The 19,274-nt window shown below is 47.3% G+C and overlaps 1 protein-coding gene across 2 annotated transcripts; it reads left to right on the top strand.

The window, feature by feature from the left end:
* Nucleotides 1-184: 184 nt before the first annotated feature.
* On the top strand, nt 185-16,619 carry LOC144142889 (DNA repair protein RAD51 homolog A-like). Of its 2 annotated transcripts, none has more exons than XM_077674718.1 (6): nt 185-436; nt 2,632-2,788; nt 5,329-5,613; nt 8,985-9,230; nt 15,026-15,223; nt 16,321-16,619. In XM_077674718.1, exons 2-6 carry the CDS (start codon nt 2,708-2,710, stop codon nt 16,522-16,524), a joined length of 1,014 nt encoding a protein of 337 aa, XP_077530844.1. In that variant the 5' UTR covers nt 185-436; nt 2,632-2,707; the 3' UTR covers nt 16,525-16,619. The 2 variants fall into 2 exon arrangements, with proteins under 2 accessions (XP_077530844.1, XP_077530842.1); XM_077674716.1 differs by having other exon boundaries at nt 185-520.
* Nucleotides 16,620-19,274: the final 2,655 nt, after the last annotated feature.

Here is a 19,274-nt window from a genome sequence, read left to right as displayed (position 1 = left end):
GTAGCTGTCCTAGCGCTCATAAAAAGCATTAAGAAGATGTGTAATACTTGTGAAAAAATATTTCACAATTAAAACATCAGTTTGACTATTTTAGCGGCGTTTACTATTTTAGAAATTAAGTTTATATTGCATTCTAAAACTCTTAACCACGAAATTACGGTTTGAAACAGCTGCTTCACAACCGTGTAAAATAGTGCAGTTTTGTACTGTACGCTCAGCTGTGAAAAATAGTCTCTCGTTCTAAGCATTCACTAAGATTGTCGTTATTTGAAGTTTGGATTTGCTTTTGCAACTCTTGCTCAGACGATTTGCAAGACTTTTGCTGACCTGCGGGCCTGTGGCTGATTCGCTCGAATCACTGCTTGAATGGCGCGCCGGCGGGACAGGCGGGCTATGCCAACTGGACGCTCGCGTTGGGACATGCATTCCTGAGCGCGTGAGTCGTATTTGTGTGCTTTGCTGAGAACTGGAGCACTGACGACTTTATGAGGAAGATTTGAATGCCGAAGAGCACTAAAAGGTAAGTTAACTGTCTCTGAAGTTGGCAGACGACAATTTTAAAGTCTTCAGCTGATAATTAGCCTGGAACGGCTTTAGAGCAGTTTTTTTTAGTTTGTGGCTCAGGCAGGAAGTTCGTATAATTGCGATGAAAGTAACCAAAAATTAACATACTTGGGCTATGTAGTAGCGTAATCAAAACCGTGGTTACTGACGTTCATTACATAAAGGCGGGAAAGGAAGTCAATCGGCAAAACTTGGTGTATCAGCCAACTTTCTCAAGACAGCGCGATTCCCGGAGCCGCCTGTCTCGTGTTGGTGCTCTTTTTGTTTCGTTTTGTATCCAACATTTAGTACATTGTTTGTCTCCTCAGCTAGCGTGTGGGGACGTTTACAAACAGAAGCGAGTGTTGCAAATGAAAGCCGAACCCTGTTTCCCGGCGTTTATTTCTTGGTCAAAAGGGACACTTTTTTTTTTTTCAGCAAAGCTGTCTTGCGCCAGGTGCGCCTGTCAAGTCGCGTCGACAAGGAATCGCACTCGCTCGCTTCAGCGTAGCGTGAAATGCTCGCACTCCCAATCTAATGTACAACTTATTCTAGTAACGTTGCTAATGTAGGTATCTGGGGGAAAAAAGTCATACCGGAATTGGCCACTACGACGACTCTATGATTACGTTGAGTTTCATTTACTTCTCATAATTAGTTCACAGTGCAATTGTAAACGTTACAGAATTACTGTCTGCTGTCAATGCATGGCGATCTATGTAGGGTAGTATGGATACAGAAAACGGCTGTAACTTTTGTTTTATCGAAACTGTCCTGAAAAATTATGTGATAATTAATCTAGAACAAATCCTAAGGAAGTTATGTGTCTTTGTTCTATCAGTGTAGTACATCACCATGGGTATCTATGACCAAAGAGCGGCAGACTATTAGCTGGTCTTTCAGTGTCAGGTTCAGGCATAAAATATCTGAGATGATAGTAGTAGTAGTAGTAGTAGTGCCACTTTATTTTACATTGGGTTCAGTGTAGGGGGGGTGGCGGAGGCCCAAAGGGCCCCGCGACGTCCAGGGCTCTGTCCGTGACGGTTTCTTGCGTTGTGAGGTCAGAGCTCCCCAGAGCCTGCTCCCAGTGAGAAGAGGAGGGGGAAGGGGTTGCGCGGACACTCACAGAGTGAGTGGAAGGGAGTGTCCATCGCGCCGCAGTGAGGGGAGGTGAATTGGTGTGGGTGAGTGTGCACAAGGAGAGTGCGGTTTGTAAGGGCCGCCACATGTGCGCTGCTGGCGGAGCAAAGGAAGGGTGCGGGGGAGGTAGGTTCCTGCGGAGAAGGCTGTTGATGTTGGGTTATGTCCCTGTACGTAAGTAGGTACGCGTGGGACATTTCGGGGATGCCGTGTGTAGGCGTAAAAGAAAGGGAGCCCGGGATGTCAAAACTCGGGTGTGATGGTGTGCTGTCTCATTACAAGATGATAATGGTATTGCCTAAAAAAATGTATACTATATGGGTGTAGAGGGCCCGTGGACTAAAACCTGAAGATGCTCTTAATGATGGATGTAAGAGGATCGTGATTGAGACGTGACATCGCCTGGAGCCTCAGAGGGCGATGCGCTAGCGGGGCTCCCTGCGCACACAAAAGAATCATCAGGACCTCCCTCAAGGATGAGAGGGTCTTAAGTCATTCCCTTTACGATACGAGTTTCAAGAAGTTGATATCCACAAGTTAAGTACAATACATTTGTAAGCGAACATTGGTTCATCTCCTATAAAAAAGTGAAGGGTGTTGCGGAATGTTGTATGTGGAGATTTTAGGAAAGTGTCATTTTCTCGCGGCATTGCAGGATGTGCACAATTCATAGGTGGAGCATGCAGAGCCGTTCCCCACATTTGTCACTAACTGGTGGGAGCGGGCCGTTCAAAAGATATGCGTGTGTGGCCTATTCGCAATCTGCTAATGGACACTTTAGTGAACCTATCGTGTTTATCAGTGACGTATTTACCTATGTATGGTTTTATTGTGTGTACTTTGTTATGTGATTCTAATTGTTCCATTCCTGCTGCCATCGTTCTCGGAGTCTATATAGTTATCCACAAATACAGCTCCATTTTCACACTTTTCTTCTTGTTTTTCTAGCCATGGTTCCTTGATTCGACCGAAGCGCGCGTGTTGGTGAGCTGTGCAGCCGAGGAACGTCGTATCGTGAGCCAAGATGACGGATCTGGAGGAGCGGGATGCCGTGGCATTTGAGGAGGCCGAGAATTATGGACCGGTGAAGATCCAGAAGCTAGAGGTAAATTTAGAAATGCAGCTAACGTCGGTGATTAGACACTAGTGTCACAAGCGCATGCTGCCTTTGTCTTTTTCTGAGCTTTGTTTCTTACAATAACTAAAGCATTGCATACCCTGCTCCAAGCTACTTCGGATAATTCTCTGGCTAGGCCTGTTGTCGTAGCCAGGGTTTTTTAGAATATCTGAAATAGAAATCTTTCCGAGTACTGTTTTGTAACAGCGATATTTCAGTAACTGATTGATCTTAGTACTTATTCATTAGCATATTTACCTAACTACCTTCCTAGCTAAAGTTAATGTAATACCCATGATTCTTGCTCAACTAGAGCTGTTGGCACTATTCACTGAACTGGCAGGCTATTATCTGTTTTGCAGAAGACTCATCGCTGCATTTCTGCGACCCAAGATAACCTGTTGTAACCGTAGCAGAAGTCTTCAGATAGAACTGCACAGTTGGTTTCTTTCATTTGTCATTTAGACTGCCCAAAACTGCGCCAGAAGAGTTTTTATTATTTTTTTTTTTAACGGGAGTAGTTGTGGACTACCCACAAATGCCCAGGACTTGAAAATTAAAAATACCATTTGTTTCAACACGTCAGTGCAACTCCAATGAGGCAAAAGCTAGAATCGGCCAATCAGAAGACAGGATGCACTGGCATAGACCAATGAGAGCTGGTACTGGTGAGCATGTCCACTCACCACGGTCATGCTGCCGTGTCATCTGCTTCCATAGTGAGCCGTAGATGATTGTCATCGAGGCTATTTCTTTTGTGGACTAGGAGTGCATCCTGCATTTGCAGCAGGGATGTGAAGGGCTTCGTTGCATCAGCTTTTGTGGTTGTGCCCAGGCAGTAGTTTCCCCATTCAGAACAGTTTCGGTGTTTTAAAGGGGCCATGCTGACAAAATACAAGTTTGTTTTATTCAGAAGATGATTCGTGTCTTATAGTGCTCCCAGCGCTTGTCCAGAAGCAAACAACGCTCTATTCACTGAGAAATTAATCAATTTAAGTTAATATTTTGGTTCTTCCGCCAAAACGTGTGTTTTTGAGACGTCTGCCATGAAGTCACGAGGGCGGGTATTCAAACGAACTTCCAGTGCGTCGCTTAACTCTGCAGCCTTGCTTACCATCAGTCCTCCCAGATGGTGCTACCATACTCAGCCGCAAACCGTTGTCCTTCGTTGCTTTGTTTTCGACCGTATTTGCTCCTGGCTTGTTTTTGTTACTGTATAAAGTAATCGTTGTGTGAAACATGGGTTTTGCTCGACGAACAGAATCATGTAAGACACAACACTTACACCAATCGGCCATTGTCGTGTAAGACAACTCCAAAGCGGCAGTCTGCTGTGCAGCTAAAACAAGCATAGTGCACTTAATGCGAACAGCAGTGTGCATCGGTGCTTCTATGCTTACGTGTATTTTGGTAACTTTCATTGTTTACCCCACCATTCTTACTGCTATAAAAATAATTTGCCTTAAATTTAAGCGCAAATAGCTCGTGTGGCAAGCTCATAAGCCCGGCATAATTTGCAATTGCTTGTGCCGGCCTCGGCCAATCGCACAGCTGGACGTACATTATGTTCTGCTGCGGGAAATGAGCTAGTGGGTCGCTCAGCCATTCCCTTTTTTTCCTATTTATATAGCTTATTTGAGCGATTTTTAGGGTAAAAGCGGTGTCAGTATGACTCCAACAAGACAATTTTTTTAATGAACCAAGCTTGTGTTCTGTCTGTATGGCCCCTTTAATTCGGTGACTCTCCACCACGGAGCAAGATTTCATTCAGGGGGTGAAATACCCATTGCAGCAAGCACCACAAAATGACACAATGAATGCAGCGTGTGCACTGTGAAGCGTTGCAGCTTTGACCGCGAACAAGATTTCATTTCATTTCAGTTTATTTCCTCAAAATGATAGCAGTCACACACTGACCCTGTGGCCACCGCACGTTTTGGCTGCACAGCAGAATGCCGATGTCGGTGTCGGTGTGGTTTCTTGTCCACAACAGATGCTGCTATTTTAAATGGACTCTGCAGCACTTCCGATAAACGCTTTCACTCTTTCCTTCACATCTGGAAGCACCACGTGATTTGCTTGTTGCAGCAGATACACTTTCCGTTTCTGCTTTACTCTTGTGGCTTTCATTTTGAACTGGCTATCGAATGCATTCGTTGCTGCAGCTGAAAGAAAGCCGGCCAATGGCCGCTACACCGCTGTAATGATGTAGCTCAAGCGGTCGAATAATGCCAGGACCGGGAAAGAGAGAAAAATCTTTTGAGCAAGTTTCCAAGTTATCCGATGGGCATAGAGCAGTAATTTTTGGCTGAGGTGCTTGGCGACCACCTACTCTAAATACTGTGTGTTGGTTGACTACGTTCTTAAAGCAGTTAAAATTTAGAAAAAAAAAAGTTTGAAAAGTGTTGCAGGGTCCCTTTAACCCGCACCAAGTGCTTGCGTCGTTATTTAGCCACCTTCGAGAAGCAGATTTCTTCCTTCTTTCCCGTCTCGTTTCTTACTCTCTGCCGAAACCCCCGCTGTCGCAGGGCAACGGCATTGGTGCGGCGGACATCCGGAAGCTCGAGGAGGCGGGCTTCCACACGGTGGAGGCGGTGGCGTATGCGCCCAAGAAGCAGCTGCTCACCATCAAGGGCATCAGCGAGGCCAAGGCCGACAAGCTGCTGGCCGAGGCGGCCAAGCTCGTGCCGCTCGGCTTCACCACGGCCACCGAGATCCACCAGAAGCGCTCCGACATCGTCCAGATCACCACGGGCTCCAAGGAGCTCGACAAGCTGCTCGGGGGAGGCATCGAGACGGGCTCCATCACCGAGGTGGGTGTCTCTTCTTTTTTTAAAGCGGAGCTTTCTTTGTCTCATTGATGGCTCATGTTGCGTCAAAAACGCACTGATGATGATGATCATGAGTGGTCAGAATCAAACCTGGGTCCCTCACATCATGAGGTGAACGTTCCGCCAGTTGTGCCAGTCCGACGCGGTCGAAGCAGTGTGGATGTCGGGAGGGGTGCACGGACGTGCAAAATCAGTCATAAGTACCATGCACCCCTCCGTCTAATGACGACGGTAGTTCAACACGAGCTTTCTTTGTGACAAATTAGATGGCTTAGAGTCAAAGTTGAAGCCGCTACGAACAAAAGTCGAAAGTGCGTGCGAGTCAAAGCTCAACGAGTCAGAGGCCAAATTGTCGGCGAGTCAAAGTCCAAACTCAGACGGCGACCAAGGAATCCCTCATGTGAGAAATCTTCGGATTCAAGCATCGTCATCATTGGACAAAGGAATGCATAATTTTTTATCGCAAATTCTTCAAAAAATATGTAGCGCAAACTGTTGGGCCAATAAGTGGAGCTAGTTTAGGCCCATTATATGCATATAAAATACAGCAGGAAGCATTGTAGAAGAAAGGCATTGAATACGTACAGTGCGAAAAAAAACGGGCCACGCATCTGGTCATGTGGCTGCAAATGTTGAAAGATCCTGGTGCCCCTGCCACGTAGCTGCCTCTCCTGTCTCCTCTGCCCAACTTTGACCCTGTTCCCCTCGTGTATCATTCAACCCATTGGTGGCTTGCAGGGTTTAATTTGGCCGCATCTACACTGCTGCACCATCTTTTCGGACTTGGCACTCGAGCCATGAGCATGAAGCTTGGGTGCCAGCCTTGTTTTAAACCTCTTTCTTCTTAATTTACTCTCGGCAAAATCGAGCGCGTGTCTACTTTGAATGAAAAGCACACTGCAAAAACCAGTTATGTACTGATGTCCATTGGCAGATGTCCCCCCTTCATTTTACAATTTATACCCCTAAGCTTAGAGTTTCATACAATAATAACTAGAGGGGAAACTGGCGCTAGTGTCAATGCAAACATGGCAGCGGCGCTTACGATTCAATGGGAATGATGGGTAGTTCTAAAACCGGATTGCGTAGGATCGAAACTGGCCTTTGACTGCGCAAATTGTGTTTTTTGACATAAAAACTCTTGTCGCCCAGTTCTCCATTTACAAATTACAAGGCGAACAAGAAAGTGACGAAAAAACGCTTTTGTACGAAATAAAACGGCGCGTTTAACCCTTTCAGGGTTTTTGCCGTACGTGTACTGCGGCGGTTTTCCGTCCCGCAAGGTCTTTGCCGTACGGGTACGATTTCGAGCATCCGTTTGAAATTTCGCGCCATATTAACGATGCATGCTCCCTGGGAGGTGCTGCCACCTCCTGGGACACACAAGAAGTGTTTGAAATTTGATTGTGCTACCTTCTTGCGGTGAAAAACAGAACTCTGGCTTCGGCGCGTTACGGCGTCTGTACGTGTCAACGCGTTTCTTGGTTTCAGTTCCGCCACGTGATCGCATCGGAGGCGCGCGAAACTTGATCGGCGCTCGCTATCAGGGGCGGCGGAAGTTGATTTCGATCTATATTGGCGCTGCTCTTATCTTGTTTATTACCCATGCTCACTAGGTATTCTTGGGCTCCTTGCTTGGAACTGAAGTAACCTAATCGGAGACTCCGTTGCGGGGGCGGCAGAAGTTGATTTCTATCTATATTGGCGCTGCTATTAGCTTGTTTATCACCGGCGCGCATGAGTTATTCTCGCTCTCCTCGTTTACTGGGTTGCCCTCGAGTTCTTCAGATGCACGACAAAGCGGCGATATGGCCCAACGAACTGCCCGCTCAGATGACACCGACTGCGATGACTCTTCTGACTCTGAGTTTGCTCCTTTCACCGAGTCTGAATTGGAAGACAGTCTTTCTTCGGAAGAAGACAGCTCATTTTCGGACATGCGCTTTATGCATGCAGACTGCGATAAGGCACTGTGCGTAGACCTGTGTTTCAAGGAATACCACACTCTATTGAACATTTTTCTGTTCTAAGTGATGCTGACCCCAAAATACTGTTCCTGATAATTTTTTACCATTTAATCCTGACTTTAGACATTTTGTACATTCCAAATCCGCAATAAACTAATTTGACCACCAGGGAAAGTTTTTTAAAAAAAAAATTCGGCCCTCAAAGGGTTAAATAAAAAGCAGACGCGTAGTCGAGGAGGTTTGTGGAGCAGGTTTGCCACTTGCCGCCAACTACAGCAGGACGCGGACTTCTTTAAAAACTACTTGTAAAAGTTTCGGTGCTAGTGGTTTGTAATAGGAAGAGAAAAGTTTTGTGCTCATAAAAAAAAAAAGAAACCGATTACCTTTGGAGAAGTTATTCTTGCCTGAATTTGTGACATTCATCAAGCTGCGTTCCTATCAGCCGCCAGTACTGCTGGTCTATGCCGTAGGATCCGGCGTTCGCACAGAAGGTGTGGCTGTTCCAAGCGATTCACAACCGTCGTCAGCTTCGACAATGCATTGCTCTGCCGAATGAGCAGCGCCGGAACTCCTAATTTGCAGGCAACTTCGCCGCACAGAGCGCCGTCATTTGTGTTTTCGTGCTCACTGTGCCGGCAATAAATTGATAACCCACCCAATTCACAACTGGTTAAAAAACATTCCACTCAGGGCGGCGTCAGTGCGCGCGCGACATGCAGTTCAAGGAGCAGCGTATTTTTGATAGCTTCTTCCAACACCCTGCGTAGGCAAATGCGTTCATGTAAATCCAAAACGAAAACGAAACTGCCTCCAATCCATAGTAGCTTCCACAAGCCATCGAGCGCCAATTTGAATCCAGAACTACCCATCACGCCCATTGAGGCGTACAATCGCAGCGCCAGATTCCTCTCTAGTTGTTATTGTATGAAACTCTATGCCCCTAAGAAGATGATCAGTCAGATCATAGAAGTCTAGTTGATTATTGTTTCTTTTTTTTTTGTATTTTTTGTAATCCAAAATTTTGGTGAACAAAAAAGGCTATTGTCCTCCTTTTCATCATCATCACCATCATTATCATGACTAATAGAAGCTGACCCTCCCCACAGAAAAAACCTGGATCCGCCCCTGTTGATGTGTTTCCTCATATAAGCCTGCAATTATCTTTTTTCTGAGCAATGTTGACAAATACGGAGTATATTTCTAGATTTGGTTGTTTGCAAATGTTTTGCTCATATAAACATCTCGCCGAAGAATTCTTTCAACTTTGGCGGCGTGGCTGGATCGATGAACAGACAGGCAGACAGACTTTCTCATTTGAGTAGCCCAAGAAAGATTATAGTCTCTGAAATGTTGTCACACGTAGTGGCGCCTGTTGTGTGAACGCAGGTGTTTGGCGAGTTCCGGACGGGCAAGACGCAGCTGTGCCACATGCTGGCGGTGACGTGCCAGCTGCCGATTGAGCACAGCGGGGGCGAGGGCAAGTGCCTGTACATAGACACCGAGGGCACCTTCCGGCCCGAGCGCCTGCTCGCGGTGGCCGAGAAGTTCGGCCTGTCGGGCCCCGACGTGCTGGACAACGTGGCCTATGCGCGCGCCTACAACTCGGACCACCAGACGCAGCTGCTCATACAGGTGGGGCACGTCTCTGACTGCACATGTCTCTAAGTGCACGTTTCTTAACTGCACATGTCTCTTAACTGCATATTTCTTTAACTGCACATGTTTCTTAACTGCACATGTCTCGTAACTGCAGATGCCTCTTAACTGCACATTTCGCTAACTGCACATGTCTCTAACTGCACATTTTTCTAACTGCAGATGCCTCTTAAGTGCACATTTCTCTAACTGCATGTCTTTTAACTGCACATGTCTCTGCACATTTTTTTAACTGCAGATGCCTCTTAATTGCACATTTCTTTAATTGCACATGTCTCTAAATGCACATTTTTGTAACTGCAAATGCCTCTTAATTGCACATTTCCTTAACTGCACATGTCTATAAATGCACATTTTTTTAACTGCAGATGCCTCTTAATTGCACATTTCTTTAACTGCTCATGTCTCTAACTGCACGTCTCCAAGATAAATGTCTTTGAATGTACAGTCATAGACAAGTGAAATGCAATCACAAAAATACGAACTGGAGCACACGAATTGTGTGAATTCTTTCCATGCAGTTCAAATCAAGGCGTGGCCTAATTACAGCAACAAGGTTGGGAGGTGTGGCTTTCCAAATACACTAATAGCATGCCATTATTGGACCTCCAGAAACTGTGTTTTTTAATTTTGCATGTTCTAATTCGTATTTTTGTGTTAGCATTTCATTTTTCCATGACTGCACATGCCTCTAACTGCAACGCAACTCAAATTACCAGGTGTGGCCGCTTATACAGGTGTGGACGCGGTGGTGGACACGATTTCGTCGGGCTCAGGTCAGCCCGGTGTGGGTTCCCTGTTATGTTGCTGTGCGCTGAATCACGCTTTCAGGATTAGATTTTTTTTTTTTATTTGCTGTTGTTTTGGTCGATGCCACAAGCAGAAACATGAACAAGGCTTTTCTCTCTGCAGTTGACAATCATTAGTGCCACTTTTACAGATTATCTCTGGTACCAGAACCTAACAAGAAAATAGACGCAGCGAGCAAAGAAACAAAAGAAACTGAGCCTGCCTAAAACTTCATTAGAAGCAACACTCATGGGACCCGGGAAACACTTCTCCTGTAGCCAAGGTTTCCTGTTGCCAAAAACTCTAAAACACCGAGGAATCACACTAGGTCGCTTTATATACATCAGCACCAACATGTGTTCAAACATGTCAACAGGAAATCGCTCAGGCTGGCTTAGAGATGTCATTCGTGATAGTTTTTGTGACTGCACATTGTATTAGGTCCCTTCCCAGCTTCCGGAGGTGAAGCACGTCCTTTCACAAGCTTTCCTGCATTGCTTACAAAATCGTTTAAAGTGCTCGTACATGTTTCTCAGCTTCAGCTGCAAACAATCTGGTTCATCCTCTAGGGAACCATTAATACCGCTATCAAACGTGCCTATTTAAGTGCACTTACGCCGTGTGCACTCAGGCTCCCTGAATGACACTGGCTGTGCGCTGCTTAACGGAGATATGAAGTGCCCTTGGTGATGATGTCAGTGACGATAGCTGGCGTAAGTGTTCCGCAGAATTACTTGAACTTCCTCCTCTTTGTCGCATGAGAAACAATGTAAACACTTCATTGTGTTTGCATTGTTCGACACTGCAATCGGCGCCTCTCATAAGTCTTCAAAAAAACACCGTTGGGACGGTGGCTGAACACTGGCAGTCATATCTTCAGTTTTATTCTCTGCGCAGTGAATCACACCAGCATTATCATTGAGGGAAAATTATCAGGGAGGGTGGATTTAACAGAAAAGGCTGAAACGGGAACACAACCACAAAGCCACAGCAAACTACGTATGCGAACACTGCAGAGAACGGTTGCCATGGAGCAACACTCCACCAGGCAGCGCTGAGAGAGAGTATGGGTGAGGGGGTATTTTCTTTTTTTTCATCACTGCTTCTCTTTTTGTAAAAATAAATCAACGATACCCGTAACGATGGCATATGGCATGGTCTCGAAAGAGTTAAAGCACCTTTTTATTTCCTGTGGATGTTTGCGCACCTTCACATTTTAGCTGCTTATAGAGTGTTCAGTTCGTCGTATTTAAGCTAGATTATTTTGGAATTTATTTTCTTCAACAAAGACAGCATTTATTAAGGTGTCTGTTTTTCCTACGGCCGCCACATTGTTGGCCCTTCGAGCTTGAAAAATTTCTCACATGCATTCACATCAAGTAGCAAATAGCTAGCAACAAACTTTATCGTCATGATCCTAACAGCAAACTCACATGCATTCACGTGGAGTGGCGAACGGCAAACTGCGAACTTTATCGTCGTGGTAATGTAGTTGCAGCGGACATGTCGCTGCATCCGTTCAACACTGATAGCATCAGTGGCATACTTTTCAAAGAATGTGACCCATGCATCTCCTTAGCAGATGACCCATACACAACAAGGCCGCACACTTCATTCTTTTGTCGTATTCAAGATACCAGAGTGTATCTGCCTTGAAGGACACACTTAAAGGGGTCCTGAAAGGCATTTTGAGCACACTAAATGAACTAGCGCAATCGTTAGATTGGGTCGTCAACGTCAGCTGTGCCAAGTATTACTCTTTTACGCGCAGCGGAAAGCTCACACTTTTGTTGCAAAGTTTGTCGCTTTTTTCTCACCCTTCCCTTCGTGTTTTTGGACGCCGCCATCTTCACATGTCTACATCATCGATTCCCATATGTTCGTCATGAGCTAGACATCCTGCTATTGGGCGGCTTTTTCACGCACTTCCGGCAAAGAGATGAGTCGTCTGCTCAGCGTCGACTCGCCGGCTGATCTGCCAGCGTAGTGCCGGAGTGCTTGGACATTTTACGACAAACGAAACAAGTGTAAACAAACGCTTAACCGTTCGTATTGAATGCAACACGGCCATAACACGACATGGATATTCTCTTGCCTGAGTACCTTCCCTAAAGAAAGCGTTGAAGCCCCGTGGCACTTCTTTCGTGCAATCGCAGAGAACGCCCTGAGCCGAATGCCTGGGTTTGACGGATACATTTTATTCAACTTCAAAACAAACCAGAGATGCGTTTCGAACGAACACAACGTCACAATATGCGTTGCAAGTCTGAACCGCGATTGACAGACGATCGGTTGCTTCCTCCTGCCCGTCGTAAATTCGGCACTCACCTCGCGCTTTGTTTGCGGGGACGAACAGCAAGTCACTGAACTCTGGCACGCAAGCGAGAAGGCTTTTAGCCAGGCACACTACACATACCCCATGCGAGGTTGAGTCGTTCGTCGTTCGTCGTTCGAGAAAGATAATCGAGACCATGGGAAGCACTATCCACCCGCAGAAGTACAACGTCGCATTTCATCGCGAAACGAACGCTACACACAGGAGGCGATGCACACACACACACAGCTTCGGTCGCTGCATTGGCTTAGCTGCAAGCTTCGTTCGAACAGTCAGCGATGCTACGACGATACAGAGCTGCGTGAGGGCGACGTGCTAACCACTTCACGTATTTAAAAACACAGGGGCAAAGAACTTGGTTCATCGGAAGCAAAAGATCTTTCCTCCATTATTGTGCCTGAAATATGCTGGCTAGTGTTGCTAGTGTGCCGAGGGCGGGCCCCAGGCGTGCGCCGGGAGCGATGTACGCGGCCGGCTGCCGCTTGGGGGGCTGCCGTGCGGGAGTGTGCGCGTTCGTCTCGCCCGAGCAGATCGCGTGGTTGCCTCCGTGCTGCGTAGCATACGGCAGGGGCAGAACTTTCCAATCCCGCTTGCGACGAAAGCGAGCGAAAGCGACGGGAATTCTGTCGCGCGACGAAAATTTCTCCCGACAATTCGACAAGCACGATCGTCGCGCGACAAAGCGACGAAATTCCCATCGCTTTCGCTCGCTTTCGTCGCAAGTGCGAACGGGCCTTTATGCGCAATCTCCGTCCCACATTAAATAAGGTCTTGCTTGTCGCCTGAGCATACGGTTGATATGTGACTACGTCACACTGTGCTTACGAGTGTATTTAAACGATGTCACTAGGTTTGAAACGTAAGCGCTCGGCGTGCAGCGTTGTAAACGCAAGCAGCCTCACGTACGCACGCTATTTTGCTGCTAATAGAGAGTTTTAGTACAGCGTTTGTGCCTTTGCATACGCTAAACGCTAAATTTTTGCGTCCCGCTACGTAAACATCGCGAGGGGAGTTTTAGTATAACGTCTCATCAGTTTTGCGTTGCGACATGCTAATGCATACGGCGCCATCTGTTAAATGTTTTCCGAAATGACTCGGCGGCTGATCTGCTAGCGGAGTGCCGGAGTGCCTGAACATTTTACGAATATCAAAACAAGTTCAAACAACGCTTTCCCATCAGTATTGAATGCAACACACGGGTGCAGCTTGGCAGAACACGGATGCTCGCTGCTCGAGTGCGGCGTTGGTTTGCTCTGCGCCTTCCCGTTCATCGCCACTGATAAAGCAATCCGATCCGGCGCGTTTTGTGCACGGGTTCTGTGTCGGTTTAAAATGTCTTTTTTTCACATGCCGCCAGTAGTAGGAATTACAACCACCGCAAAATAAGACCCGGCACCAGCGGGCCCACATCTGAGACCGCGCTTTTTGGATAAACATTGCGCGGTGCACCAAAGGAACGAGCGCACGATTCTCCCTGCGCGGCTGCGAGTTCGCCGCCGATACCAACTGCAGCTACGTACACCGCGAAAGGGCAAGGCCAGGCCGCACACATGCGGCCAGGTCTTTCGTTCGCTTTTCCAGCCTTTAGAGGAGTGTCCATGGTGTCAACAAAGACGAAAAAGCCGAAAGAGCTGGCCCGTAGCAGACGGCAGTCTGTGGGAGCGCAATAGCGGAAGTACGTCACCGCTGAGGAGCGAAGCATCATGGGAGGGGAGGCCAACAGAGAAGAAACAGTTGAAAGGAGGAGGAAATACGGCGCGGCGATAATGCGCGGTTTTCGATTTACGATTTTCAGCTAATACTCATCGCTTTAACAAAATTCTTGCAGGAGGAGATTGCTAATACATTGCTTTATTTGGTTACATGTACATCCATGCATCGGCGGAAGGCATTTCAGGACCCCTTTAACCTCCTCCCTCTCACCCAACGCAGGCAGTTCTCAAAATTAACTTTTTTTCACAACCAGTACCATCATCCAACACCATTCGGTCACATATTCATCCTTCCGGCACCCTATATGTCCGCACGCACTGACCACGCTCACAAAGTTAGGCCAATTTTTGCCCGAACAAACAAATATCAGAACTCACCCCTCGTATTGGCAATCAAAGTATGGAATTCTTTACCAAGTAGCCTAGTGGAGCTAACAGACGCCTCTTCTTTTCAAACTGCACTCCTCGCATTTTTAGCTATTCGAAATACTCCGTAACCTGCCTTTTTTATGCTTATCTTTTCTAGGCTGTAAATGTGTGTTCCTGTTTTTAAAATACCAGATTTTTTGGTCACTTTTACACTTCTTGTTTTGGGGTACAACGTTTAACGCGGTATTTTGCAATTGTATTGTGTACTTGTACTTTTATGGTATTCCAATGTAATTTTTGTTGTGTTGATTCTTTTCTTTTGCAATATTGTACGTTTCGTTGGTTTTCAACTCATTCCCCCCCTATGTAATGCCCACTTGGGCCCTTAGTGTACCTAAATAAATAAACGAGTTACTCTGCTCCCAATTCTACGGGGACCCACTGGAACTCTATGTTCGGGGCTCCCCGCATTCGCTCAGCTAAATCGCTTCGAGGCACCCAAACGACTCTCTCTTTCCCTTGCCGTCCATTCACAAGGCCTCTCTCCTTGAAACGTCTTCTCGCAGGCGTCGGCCATGATGGCAGAGACGCGGTACGCCATGCTCATCGTGGACTCGGCCACGGCACTGTACCGGACGGACTACTCCGGCCGTGGGGAGCTCAGCGCACGGCAGATGCACCTGGCCCGCTTCCTACGCATGCTGCTGCGTCTGGCTGACGAGTTCGGCGTCGCAGTCCTCATCACAAACCAGGTGGTCGCACAGGTGGGTGTGCCAGGGCTGGAATTTGTGTCGGAGTTGGTCATTATACTCGGTTACAACTCAAGAACGGCACCACCTCATGTAGTGTATCACTCCACCAAAGCGCCGGACCCGTGACGTCAGTGCGCGCGCGTCGTGAAAGGGGTTTGCTATGAATGCGTGATATCGTCTGCCTTGTCTCACGCAGTTTGTTGGTCGTCACTGGAGTCGTTTATAAGCGTATTAAGCCCAAAAAATCACGGGAATGGCTCACGTCATGTTCAAAAATACTTGCGCCGCACGGAGAAACATCCGGCTACGGCGATAAGGCACAGCGGCAACTTCCGGTGCCGTTCTTAAGTTGTCACCGAGTATAGAAGCAAATCTCTACAGTTTTAGCGCTACAGGTTGCAGTCGATGGCAGGGACTTCACACTATGGCTGTGTCCTCACGTAACCTGATACAAGTCCTCTTTGCATCAAGGGAGTCATGTACGGTGGTTGCTGTTTAAGGGGGGACATGGCTTTCAACTTATCACGGGCCGGGGAGTTTTCTCCTTTTCTCTGCAACGTGGAGGGGTCTATTTCCGGTTTGGTGCCACAAAAAGCAGGCATGGCTGCCTGCTCGCAAGCGCACACTCAGGCTGGTAGGGCGTTTTTGAAGCAATTAACGTTTGTTGTCAAGTGGTCTCGTTGAAAGGGGAGTATTGAGTTTGTGACTAAAACTGTTCGCGCACCTAAAACACAAAAGAAACGCCAAAACTGTGTGTACAGGTTCAGGCATACAAGAGGTTGGTACACAGTGCCAACGGCGGCAGATCGTCACAGGAAATGTGGGAAATAAGCTGCGAAGTTGACCAGTGACAGCCAATAGGGTCTCAATGACGTCGTTGAGGCCACGCCAGGGGGGCATAATGAAGAAAACTGAAGAGAGGGCATTGGTTTTTCCGTGTCTTTCACAGCGATTTGCACGCTCACCGCTTCCCGTGCATGTGTAATATTCGGCTCAGGTATTCCTGGCAGTGTAATCTAAACGTCGTGCAGGTTTACTTGCACTACTCAAAAAGTGTTGCAGGGTCCCTTTAATAAGACATCTCGTGCTTTCCCCTTCCCCCCAATTAGGTGGACGGTGCAGCCATGTTTTCGGCAGACCCGAAGAAGCCCATCGGTGGCAACATCATGGCACATGCATCGACCACACGCCTCTACCTGCGCAAGGGCCGCGGGGAGACCCGCATCTGCAAGATCTACGACTCGCCCTGCCTGCCAGAGGCCGAGGCCATGTTCGCCATCACCCCACAGGGTATAGCCGACGTCAAGGACTGACAGTGACACTGCCTTCTCCGCCTTCCTTTCTCTGTCGCTTCTGTCTGTCTGTACCGTCTAGTCTGTAAGTGGTGTATTAAAATGCTGTGCGTGTATACACGCTGTCTTGTTGCGTTCTCTCGGGAAGATGGGTTGCTCTGTGTTGAGCAATGTTGCCTTCTCCCTCCTTGTAGGGTCCGTCTGTCTCTGGAAAGTTCTCTGGTAGGCTCTGTTGACTACATGCTCTCTCGGGAAGAGGTGCTCTCAAAGATGTCCTGCGTGTTCTGAATACAAACGGGATGGATGCCGGATGCTGTCGTCTCTTTTATTGGCTGAAGAGGAGGCTGAGAGAAGTCAGAGACAATCCACACAAATGCGGATGCTCTCTTTTGTCCAGAGTTAGTCAATACACACCAGTTTCGAAACTCCCCATAGGGCTCGTGTATCAAAAAACGGTCGCCGGTTGGCCCTCCCTGCGCTGGGTGCGAACAGGGGCAAGTAAGGTCCCTGAAATTACCTTAGGGGCAAGTTGACTAGCCTGCCATCTGTCGGCAGAAAGCTGAAGTAGTAGGTACTCAAGGGCTTGCAGCTGCTGCTGCTAGCCATGGAAAGGAAAACGGAAAACATAAGTAAACATTACCTAATTTAAAGTTTTCTAATTTGAAAAGCAAGCTCTTTTTTTTTTTTATTAGGTCGTGTTATTAAGTGAATGTCCGGCAGAATTCAGTTTTTGTTCCTTAGGTAGCAAGCCGGTACACTCGCCCCTCAGCTACCTACCATGAAACGGGGGTGCTTGGGCTGCCCGGATTATGAAGCGGAGTTTCGCAACTGATGTATACTATTGAAGAACTCTGCTTTTATCCACATCCACGTGTGAATGTGAGTGGTTTTTTTTTGTTTTGTTTTGTTTTTAGCACCCCTCCTCGCAGTGCAGAGGGGTAAAAGTGATAAATAAAGTCCCCTTCACCCCGAGTTGTTGCATCAGCCCTGGCTACCACCCCTCAAGCGTAGGATATGGTTACATGTATGTAAATTCTGCAGAAAGTGGCAGCAAAAATACAGCTGCCCCGGTAGCCGAGTTGGTATGGCATCAGGCACGTAATCCAAAGCTTTCGGGCTTGGTGAGGCACATTTTTCACCATTTCTTTTTGTTCGAAACATTTCTAAACTCCGATATCTGAAAAACGAAAAAATGCCGAGCGACGACTGCCGTGCCCTCTGGCATTCTTGACAGCTTGATTTCTTCTGATTACCCGGACACGTCCCTCGCCTTGCCTTGACCAAACAACTCCCCACGCCCCGACCCAGCAGCCCTGACACCTCTCGACCCACGTACAACTCCATCCTCTCCCTCCACACTAACTCCTGACAGTGATATCCGCCCCCCAACCCTTCCCTCACCACCCAACAGGCCTACATCCTCTGCCGACTACAGGCCGAAACCTACTTTAACCACATCATCCTATCCCACATTTCCCCTTTGTCACATCCCTCTCAACACCCACATCCCCACCCCTCCTCTTCCCCTGAGCAGTGGGAGTCCGAGCTGACCAGCTCCGCACCGGAGCGCCAGGTCGCCCTGGTGCGGCATGCACTGGAGGCAGCCCGGATAAGAGGCCTCCTGGACTTAGGAGGCTAACCACGCCCTTTTACCCCTTCCCTTTGGCTCAATAAACGTTTTGCCACCACCATCTCTCTTGTGGTTGGGGGGTGGTCTGGTGCAATCTGTGTAGGTTGACATCAGTCTGTCAAAGCCAATCCACATGTGGTTAAAGTAGTTATCGCATACTTCAAAGACTGCTGTCCTGCGTAGCAGCTTGTAAATTAATGCCTACTCCATCATCACTGTGTTACACACAGTGACCATGTTATACAGACATAAGTTTGTATTAGTAGATACGCACAAAATAAAATGCACAGTAGCACAACTTCTTTGGAACCAGCAAAGCAGCAAGCCAGGCTGTTTGATTACTGCTAACCTTACAGAATGGCCAAACATGTAGGATGAAGTCGCAAAGGACCATGACAGTGCCTTGTCCTGCCAGCCTCGTAGTCTTCATTTCCAGCAGTGGATCAATTCTCTCGGTGAAGCCACACGTATTTGCGGAGGCAGTTTCAATGTGGTTATTGTAAGAGCACATTTCTACACGGCTGTTTCCGGCCTCGAGATCTTGGTTCTCAGACCATTTATTAATAGACAAGGTCCTTAGCTCACAGCCTTTCGCACGAGGTGACCCTGGGAGCAAAAGTCGCACCACCCCGGCGAAAATGAACAAAGACGTGTACATATCGTGTTTTAGTGTCCGCTGGGTACAGTTGCAGTTACTGGAGTAAGGATCGTATGTTGGGGTATGATTCTTCAACCTTCATAAAAGTGTTAGATTTTCAGAGAACCTACATTTCAGCCTTTTAAGGAGCCACGAAGAGAAAATACAACTTCGTTTAATTTGAAAGAATAGGATTCAGTATCTCACTCAGCTCCATTACAGCCACAAAATATGTTTTTTAACGAAAAAAAAGCAACAAGTATTTAAAATCTTTCAAATTTTGTGCCACAGTGACGTGTTATAAGCAAGAATGACGTCATATGGGCCAACAATAAAACAATTTTCAGTGTATTAACTGCACGTTAGCATTCAAGTGATGCGGTCAAATGGAACTAGAGGCCCCATTACAGGCGTCCAGTCATGTGTCGTCACGACAGGTCAGTTAGGCGGCCGCCAATCGCACAAACAAGGTTCCATGATGTCATAGAAAAGTTGCGGGAAATT

Source organism: Haemaphysalis longicornis, unplaced genomic scaffold (assembly GCF_048455015.1).
Source record: "Haemaphysalis longicornis isolate Haplotype H1 unplaced genomic scaffold, Haemaphysalis longicornis Haplotype H1 scaffold_6, whole genome shotgun sequence".
Taxonomy (NCBI): domain Eukaryota; kingdom Metazoa; phylum Arthropoda; class Arachnida; order Ixodida; family Ixodidae; genus Haemaphysalis; species Haemaphysalis longicornis.
Note: the sequence above shows the minus strand (reverse complement) of the source record. Positions and strands in the feature narration are given on the sequence as shown.